This window comes from Tachysurus vachellii, chromosome 12 (genome assembly GCF_030014155.1).
Source record: "Tachysurus vachellii isolate PV-2020 chromosome 12, HZAU_Pvac_v1, whole genome shotgun sequence".
In the NCBI taxonomy this organism is placed as follows: Eukaryota; Metazoa; Chordata; class Actinopteri; order Siluriformes; family Bagridae; genus Tachysurus; species Tachysurus vachellii.
In genome coordinates, this window is record NC_083471.1 from 1,549,030 (window position 1) to 1,559,029 (window position 10,000).

Sequence of the window (10,000 nt, forward strand, 5' to 3'; positions counted from 1 at the left end):
AAAAAAAACAAACAAACAAACAAAAAGTTTTGTTCTCACTTACAGAAAGTTCCTAATTGAGTTTAAGGTCATTAAATCATTTAAAAAGGGAAAATTCTTCTGGTCCTCATTTATTTGTGTATTTGAGTATTTATGTATGTGTGGGTTTGTTTATGTATTTATTTTACTAATAAAATAATACTATAAACATCTTTCCAGACTTAAATGATGAAACAAGAACATATTCTAGTTGTGCTTTTAAATACAGAACGTCACACTTTGTAGCTCTGATTGATGTAAACTCGTCTTAGGTTGTTTTTCAAAATCGCAAATACCACGTGTCCCTCCTGGCTTTCCGTACGTGTTTACAATATGCGCGCGGTGTTTTTATAGACACGCGACAGTCAGCACGCGCTATTAATAACGTTAAAAGGTTAGAATCTTTAATCTGAATAAATCTACTAGATTCACTAAACCTTGTGTTAACACTAGACTCGTGTAAGCGACGGCTTTTGTTCTTTTTACTTTATATCATGAGCTGCATGATAGTTAAGGACCATTAAATCAAAATTAATACCAGAAAACTAGCAGAGTTGCGTTATGACGTGCGTTATGACGTAGTACAGGTATGTTATGACGCATACAGGTACGTTTTGACGTAGAACAGGTACGTAATGACGTAGTACATGTACGTTATGACGTAGTACAGGTATGTTATGATGTAAGATATGATGTAGTACAGGTACGTTATGACCTAGTACTGGTATTTTATGATGTAGTACAGATTCATTATGACGTAGTTCAGGTACGTTATGACATAGTACAGGTGTGTTATGATGTAAGATATGATGTAGTACAGGTACGTTATGACATAGTACAGGTATATTATGACGTAGTACAGGTATATTATGAAGTAGTACAGATACATTATGACGTAGTACAGGTGTGTTATGATGTAAGATATGATGTAGTACAGGTACGTTATGACATAGTACAGGTATATTATGACGTAGTACAGGTATATTATGAAGTAGTACAGATACGTTATGACGTACAGGTGTGTTATGATGTAAGATATGATGTAGTACAGGTACGTTATGACATAGTACAGGTATGTTATGACGTAGTACAGGTATATTATGAAGTAGTACAGATACATTATGACGTAGTACAGGTGTGTTATGATGTAAGATAAGATGTAGTACAGGTACTTTATGACATAGTACAGGTATATTATGACGTAGTACAGATACATTATGACGTAGTACAGGTGTGTTATGATGTAAGATATGATGTAGTACAGGTACGTTATGACGTAGTACAGGTGTGTTATGATGTAAGATATGACGTAGTACAGGTATGTTATGATGTAAGATATGATGTAGTACAGGTACGTTATGACGTAGTACAGGTGTGTTATGATGTAAGATATGACGTAGTACAGGTATGTTATGACGTAGTACAGGTGTGTTATGACGTAGTACAGGTATGTTATGACATAATACAGGTATGTTATGACATGATACAGGTATGTTATGACATAATACAGGTATGATGTGAGTTATGACAGCAGAGGTGTCTAGACAATTAGCTAAATTATGTGTTGTTAGCTTTATACTAATCTGTGTTTTTTTTATTTTATTTTATTTAAACTTTAACTTTAATATGACTACAAATGAATGAGATGTGTATAATTATAGTTGGTGTAAATACCTGAGAAACCTGGACAGTTTGACATGTTCACACTGAACTTCATGATTAAATCAGTAAATAAGAGATTATCGTGTTGGTTTGGTGTAAACATGCTCAGTTCAGGTGTTCAGGTGAGAAGACAAGTGTGTCGTCCTGTCCCTGTTTCGACCCGGACGCCTCAGAGAAAAGCCGTCGCATTAACATCCGTCTCAGGTAAGGTATAGTTATAGATTATAAACGTTTATCATGAAAGGTCAAGGGTTCAAACATCCAACTGTAAAACCAAACACATCAGAGACTCGACACAGATTCAGATCGTAATTAGAAGTATTTACACCTTATCTTTAGAAAGATTAGACAGATTTGTCTCAGAAGAGGATGAAATGTGACAAATTCAATTTTATTCTATTTGTGTACAGTAAAGTATAGTACAGAAATGTAATATTATCACCAGTGGCCTGAGGTGAGTGAGGACACTTTGGTGAGGAGAGGAACCTTGAGAGGAACCAGACTCAAAAGGGAAATTCATCCTCATTTGGTTGACACTGGAAGGTGTGGTTATAAACTGTTATAAACTCCGGAGTGTGTTATTATGAATAATGTCCTTTCTACAGTCAGACACAGTCTGATAATCGTGTTTTGATTAGGAGGTTGTTGAAATAAGAAAGATTTGTCAGAAACCTGTTTATTCAGTCTGACTGTGTTCAGTGTTGGATATATTTCACTGTGATTGGATCTGTTCCAGAACCGAGCAGGATTTCACTCCACATGGAAAGACAAGGTGTCCTCGAACCGTCACCAACGCACATGGAACAGATCACAGGTTGGTTCTGTCCTGTAATGAATCAAATGTGATCAAGGATCAAAGTCAGATATAATTAGGTACTTATATAGTACGCAGGATGTACAGAATTCTTGTGTGTCCTGCATTAAATCAGCCAATCGGTGCTTGAGTACGTGTGTTATTACATAAAAAATAATAAATCTCTTTTCATTTATAATTAATAACAACAATGACAGGGTGCACGGTGGCTTAGTGGTTAGCACGTTCGCCTCACACCTCCAGGGTTGGGGGTTCGATTCCCACCTCCACCTTGTGTGTGTGGAGTTTGCATGTTCTCCCTGTGCCTCGGGGGTTTCCTCCGGGTACTCCGGTTTCCTCCCCCGGTCCAAAGACATGCATGGTAGGTTGATTGGCATCTCTGGAAAATTGTCCGTAGTGTGTGATTGTGTGAGTGAATGAGAGTGTGTGTGTGTGCCCTATGATGGGTTGGCACTCCGTCCAGGGTGTATCCTGCCTTGATGCCCAATGACGCCTGAGATAGGCACAGGCTCCCCGTGACCCGAGGTAGTTCGGATAAGCGGTAGAAGATGAATGAGTGAATGAATGAATGAACAACAAAGACGATGACGTGTGTCTTTATTATCCCCATGTTCTTAAACAGCACTAATGTTCCCATAAAAGCACCTCCACAATGCAGTTGTTTCACATCACCTTGGAAACCTGGCTCACCTTTAATCCTCTAGATGGACAAACAGCATCTATAATGACCAGTTATTCATCTTTGTGATTTTCAGTGTCGAAAAGCCTGCCGAAGGTGAAGAGGAACGTCAGGAAATCTCGGGGACGTAAGCAGAAAATGAAGTATGGCGACTGCACAGTGAAGCTCCTGGCTGAACTTCCCTTCACCAACACCGAGGTCTGGAAGGATCTCGGCTGTAAGTCAGCTCTGTCGGTGTGATGAGTAAACGCCACGTTAGGTTGTTTTAACAAATTAAGCGTAGACGTCTCAGTATAGACTTCTGGTGCAGTTACGTTCTGTCTTGAGATTACAGATAGAATTTATTTTATTAAAAATAACCAAATCAAGAACCTGCACATCTGCTCATTGGTTCTGACTGACTCAAATATCTGTTGCAGTTTTTTTTTTTTTTTTACAGATGTTAAATCAAGAGCAGGGAAATATGACTGTCACACAATCCTGGGGTCTGATAGAGGTTTTTCTATTTCAGTCTCTGGCCCTGAGGCGAAGGAGAAGATGAAAGGGAAGAAGAAAAAAAGGGGACATGCAGAAGATGAGGAGGACGGAGAGAAAGAGAAGAAAAAGAAGAAAGATAGTCCTCGTCCTAATTACTTTGTGTCGATCCCGATCACCAACCAAAAGGTTCAGCACAGACTCTCAATGAAGTTCTTCATGCTCATATAAACAGTTGAAACTATCCGACTGTTACACTGTGACTACACTGTGTTATGGGTTTCTAAAAGTGTGTGTGTGTGTGTGTGTGTGTGTGTGTGTCAGATAAAACAGGGGGTGGAGGAAGTCCAGTCTGAGGTGTTACAGAAAGACCCTCGTCTCTCCAGAGCCCTGATTCCTGTAGGCACACTCCATGTCACGCTGCTCGTCACACACCTGTCCTCGCAGGAGCAGATCGACTCGTACGTACACCACGTACATGTCTATAGTCTCTACATGTGTGTATGTAACAGTAAATACACAACATGCACTCTATGTATATTTAAAATATAAGTAAAGGAGTAAAGCATTATCAGTGTATTTGAATATTGATACCCAAGAGAACACATCAAACAGAATTATTAACACCAGTAAGATAAGATAAAATAAGATATACCTTTATTCGTCCCACAAGGGGGAAATTTCTCTGTTACAGCAGCAAAAAATATATAAAAAGAATAAAGAAAACAGACATTATATAATATACAGTATATACAAAAACAAAAATGTATAAAAAGAGTAGTGGTTACACTGAAGACATATTGCACAGATAATATTGCACATGTTTAAAATGCTTTGTTATTGTTTATCAGTAGCACGTCAATTTACATCAGAATCACGTCAGAATCACGTCAGAAGCACGTCAGAAGCACGTCAGAAGCACACCAGAGTTACTCTGTCATTACTACAGTGTTACTGTCATTACTACAGTGTTACTCTGTCATTACTACAGTGTTACTCTGTCATTACTACAGTGTTACTCTGTCATTACTACAGTGTTACTCTGTCATTACTACAGTGTTACTGTCATTACTACAGTGTTACTCTGTCATTACTACAGTGTTACTCTGTCATTACTACAGTGTTACTGTCATTACTACAGTGTTACTGTCATTACTGTAGTGTTACTCTGTCATTACTGCAGTGTTACTCTGTCATTACTACAGTGTTACTCTGTCATTACTACAGTGTTACTGTCATTACTGTAGTGTTACTCTGTCATTACTACAGTGCTACTCTGTCATTACTGCAGTGTTACTCTGTCATTACTACAGTGTTACTGTCATTACTACAGTGTTACTGTCATTACTACAGTGTTACTGTCATTACTACAGTGTTACTCTGTCATTACTACAGTGTTACTCTGTCATTACTGCAGTGTTACTCTGTCATTACTACAGTGTTACTCTGTCATTACTACAGTGTTACTCTGTCATTACTGCAGTGTTACTCTGTCATTACTGCAGTGTTACTCTGTCATTACTGTAGTGTTACTCTGTCATTACTACAGTGTTACTCTGTCATTACTGTAGTGTTACTCTGTCATTACTACAGTGTTACTCTGTCATTACTGCAGTGTTACTCTGTCATTACTACAGTGTTACTCTGTCATTACTGCAGTGTTACTCTGTCATTACTGCAGTGTTACTCTGTCATTACTGCAGTGTTACTCTGTCATTACTGTAATGTTACTCTGTCATTACTACAGTGTTACTCTGTCATTACTGTAGTGTTACTCTGTCATTACTACAGTGTTACTCTGTCATTACTGCAGTGTTACTCTGTCATTACTACAGTGTTACTCTGTCATTACTGTAGTGTTACTCTGTCATTTTTGTAGTGTTACTCTGTCATTACTACAGTGTTACTCTGTCATTACTACAGTGTCACTCTGTCATTACTGTAGTGTTACTCTGTCATTACTGCAGTGTTACTGTCATTACTACAGTGTTACTGTCATTACTACAGTGTTACTGTCATTACTACAGTGTTACTGTCATTACTACAGTGTTACTGTCATTACTACAGTGTTACTCTGTCATTACTACAGTGTACAGTGTTACTCTGTCATTACTGCAGTGTTACTCTGTCATTACTGCAGTGTTACTCTCATTACTGCAGTGTTACTGTCATTACTGCAGTGTTACTGTCATTACTGCAGTGTTACTCTGTCATTACTGCAGTGTTACTCTGTCATTACTACAGTGTTACTCTGTCATTACTACAGTGTTACTCTGTCATTACTACAGTGTTACTCTGTCATTACTACAGTGTTACTCTGTCATTACTGCAGTGTTACTCTGTCATTACTGCAGTGTTACTCTCATTACTGCAGTGTTACTGTCATTACTGCAGTGTTACTCTGTCATTACTGTAGTGTTACTCTGTCATTACTGTAGTGTTACTCTGTCATTACTACAGTGTTACTCTGTCATTACTGCAGTGTTACTCTGTCATTACTGCAGTGTTACTCTCATTACTGCAGTGTTACTCTGTCATTACTGCAGTGTTACTCTGTCATTACTACAGTGTTACTCTGTCATTACTGCAGTGTTACTCTGTCATTACTGCAGTGTTACTCTGTCATTACTGCAGTGTTACTCTGTCATTACTGCAGTGTTACTCTGTCATTACTGCAGTGTTACTCTGTCATTATTGTAGCGTTACTCTGTCATTATCTGTAGTGTTACTCTGTCATTACTGCAGTGTTACTCTGTCATTACTGCAGTGTTACTGTCATTACTGCAGTGTTACTGTCATTACTGCAGTGTTACTGTCATTACTGCAGTGTTACTCTGTCATTACTGCAGTGTTACTCTGTCATTACTACAGTGTTACTCTGTCATTACTGCAGTGTTACTCTGTCATTATTGTAGCGTTACTCTGTCATTACTGCAGTGTTACTGTCATTACTACAGTGTTACTCTGTCATTACTGCAGTGTTACTGTCATTACTACAGTGTTACTCTGTCATTATTGTAGCGTTACTCTGTCATTACTGCAGTGTTACTCTGTCATTACTGCAGTGTTACTCTCATTACTGCAGTGTTACTGTCATTACTGCAGTGTTACTCTGTCAATACTGCAGTGTTACTCTGTCATTACTACAGTGTTACTCTGTCATTACTGCAGTGTTACTCTGTCATTATTGTAGCGTTACTCTGTCATTACTGCAGTGTTACTCTGTCATTACTGCAGTGTTACTCCCATTACTGCAGTGTTACTGTCATTACTGCAGTGTTACTCTGTCAATACTGCAGTGTTACTCTGTCATTACTACAGTGTTACTCTGTCATTACTGCAGTGTTACTCTGTCATTATTGTAGCGTTACTCTGTCATTACTACAGTGTTACTCTGTCATTACTACAGTGTTACTCTGTCATTACTGCAGTGTTACTCTGTCATTACTACAGTGTTACTCTGTCATTACTGCAGTGTTACTCTGTCATTACTGCAGTGTTACTCTGTCATTACTACAGTGTTACTCTGTCATTACTGTAGTGTTACTCTGTCATTACTACAGTGTTACTCTTGTCATTACTGTAGTGTTACTCTGTCATTACTACAGTGTTACTCTGTCATTACTGCAGTGTTACTCTGTCATTACTGCAGTGTTACTGTCATTACTGCAGTGTTACTCTGTCATTACTACAGTGTTACTGTCATTACTGCAGTGTTACTCTGTCATTACTGCAGTGTTACTCTGTCATTTTTGTAGCGTTACTCTGTCATTACTACAGTGTTACTCTGTCATTACTGCAGTGTTACTCTCATTACTGCAGTGTTACTCTGTCATTACTGCAGTGTTACTGTCATTACTGCAGTGTTACTCTGTCATTACTACAGTGTTACTGTCATTACTGCAGTGTTACTCTGTCATTACTGCAGTGTTACTCTGTCATTACTACAGTGTTACTCTGTCATTACTGCAGTGTTACTCTGTCATTACTGCAGTGTTACTCTGTCATTACTGCAGTGTTACTCTGTCATTACTGCAGTGTTACTCTGTCATTACTGCAGTGTTACTCTGTCATTATTGTAGCGTTACTCTGTCATTACTACAGTGTTACTCTGTCATTACTACAGTGTTACTCTGTCATTACTACAGTGTTACTCTGTCATTACTACAGTGTTACTCTGTCATTACTGTAGTGTTACTCTGTCATTACTACAGTGTTACTCTGTCATTACTGCAGTGTTACTCTGTCATTACTTTATAGTCATGCCATAGACATGAGTCACGTATAATGTGCAGGAATGTTATTATATAATATCACATCTTTTTTTAGTCTGTATTGTAATATTTACTTCTATGTGTGGCTGCTGTGATATTACGAGATCTGTACCAGGGACGTTGTGATTTTCTTTTGCATTTTCCACACAACTGTTAGTCAGGTTCTGTTATTCTAGTTTTTACACTGGACGAGTGTGTGTGGTTATATAACAGTAATCTTCTGCTCCAGTGAGTGCACATCATGATCGAATTGAGAAGTCAGAGGATTTGTGTGTGTGTGTGTGTGTGTGTGTGTTAGATCATGAACTCATACCTGCGTCATAGCAACTTTCCTGAGAAAAACAGCTAGGTTTGTGTGTGTGTGCAGAATTGTGTGAATTCACACCTGCGTCAGTGCACTTCCCAGGGGATTAACAGCTACGTGTATGTGTCTGTGTGTATGTGTGTGTGTGTGTGTGTGTGTGTGTGTGTGTGTGTGCTATACAGAGCTGCATTAGCAATAGAAGAGATGGAGTCTATGTTGACGTCCCTGGTGGGTGGGCGGAGCCTGGTCCTGCCATTCCGTGGGATCGGTCACTTCAAACAGGAAGTAGCTTTCATCCACATTGAGGAGGGAGAACACATCAGTACCCTCACACACATCGCAGGTGAGTTCTTTCTCACACCTTTTTCTCCCTCTTTTTTTTCCTTGATCGATTTTTGTGATTTTTTTCTTTGTGACTTTTATCTCACTGTTACTTCCTTTGGAAATTTAAGGTTTTAAATTAGAGCTTTGCATATCAGATGAATGTTGCTGTATACATTTGTGAGATGCCATTTTTAGTTACTTCTAACGATGTGGAACATCCATGAAATTAGATTTTTCCTGTTTTTACTTGTTATAGCAGCTACAAACGTTGGTCATTCCTTCACCAAGTGCTGACTGGAGACTCCATTCTGGAAGTGTCTCGTCCACCACGCTGGTCGTGTCACTGCTCAGCTCTGCCCCCTTACTGCTGGTACGGTCCACGGCCACCTTCTTCTGAGCCTGACCTTTCTTATCTGTTACTTTTAAAGACCTCCAGAGTGATGGTCATTTCTCTTGCAACCAGGCCTTTTACTTTTATCTCATGTGCCTCTTCTCTCTTCCCTTGTCTTCTCTCTGATCGATTAAAATCACCGGTCAACTACAGAACAATGCCACTTCCTCTGGGAATTTGTTATCTTCTGGTGTTAATCTGCAGCTCACATTCACCTTTGTGGCCAGGACACTTTTGCCCCTGGCTCCTTATCTAGCTTTTAACCTGGTCTTAGAAAATGGATGAAGCGAGTTCTGTTTACTTCATGTTTTTTGTTTGTTTCGGTCCTTTGCCTGTTTCATACAGCAACCTGTGGAAACCTTTCATGCCACCACGGAAATCTGTCATGTCTTTGCTTGTTTGTCATGAAGGCAGATTGAGCTCCTGTAGAAATGATAGCTGATGCTCTTCCATGTTCTGCTCATGCTTGGTGAAGCTCTTTCTGCTTCACAGCTGTTTCGTGGCTTTGAGATCCTCCTCCACCATCCAGATCTCTATCCGGTTCACTGTGCCAACGGTGTCGCACCTTCGCCTACTTCAGCGCTCTACTCTTGCGACCAGTCCAGATTTCAACCATGAAAAGTGAAAGTGTTCTTGGGAGCTGAAGATTACATTGTGCTGTAAAAGTTTTGTAAGATTGATGATCTTCTGAGAAAGATTTAAATTCCTGTCCAGTGCTTTCTCTGTGGAAGATAGTGGTCACAAGAACCTGGGAGGGACCTCATGCTGCTAGTTCCAGGTTAGTTCCAGGTTCTCCAGGGCTCCAATCTAAATATCCACCTGGACCACCATTTCCTCCTATCTCACTATATCATAGTCTTTTTGGTCAGTTCTGAAGGTGGCCCATTTTCAGGATTTTGATGATTTAGACTCTGTTCTATCTTCTGTGATGATTTATACCAGAGCATCCGTACAGCTTACCTTAACGTCTTCATGTCCACCAGCTTTTAAACTCCTTTTGTGTCCCTGCGAACATGTTAATATAAACCTGTGATGTGCAGCTGCCAAACTGTCAGCGCTG

The 10,000-nt window shown here is 39.3% G+C and overlaps 1 protein-coding gene across 5 annotated transcripts in view; it reads left to right on the plus strand.

Annotated features, from left to right (window-relative positions):
- Positions 1–340: 340 nt before the first annotated feature.
- The window catches only part of LOC132854405 (A-kinase anchor protein 7-like), a 31,789-nt gene continuing 22,129 nt past the window's right edge, over positions 341–10,000 (plus strand). Inside the window, exons 1-7 of one of the 5 annotated variants that reach the window (XM_060882780.1) lie at positions 341–412; positions 1,680–1,884; positions 2,417–2,494; positions 3,250–3,390; positions 3,685–3,836; positions 3,972–4,108; positions 8,408–8,568. In XM_060882780.1, the coding sequence (XP_060738763.1) occupies positions 1,716–1,884; positions 2,417–2,494; positions 3,250–3,390; positions 3,685–3,836; positions 3,972–4,108; positions 8,408–8,568 (838 nt within the window). In that variant the 5' untranslated portion in view covers positions 341–412; positions 1,680–1,715. Of the gene's footprint in view, positions 413–590; positions 606–1,492; positions 1,885–2,416; positions 2,495–3,249; positions 3,391–3,684; positions 3,837–3,971; positions 4,109–8,407; positions 8,569–10,000 lie in introns of those variants that run through there. The other 4 variants (XM_060882781.1, XM_060882779.1, XM_060882783.1 and 1 more) reach the window with 4 other exon arrangements.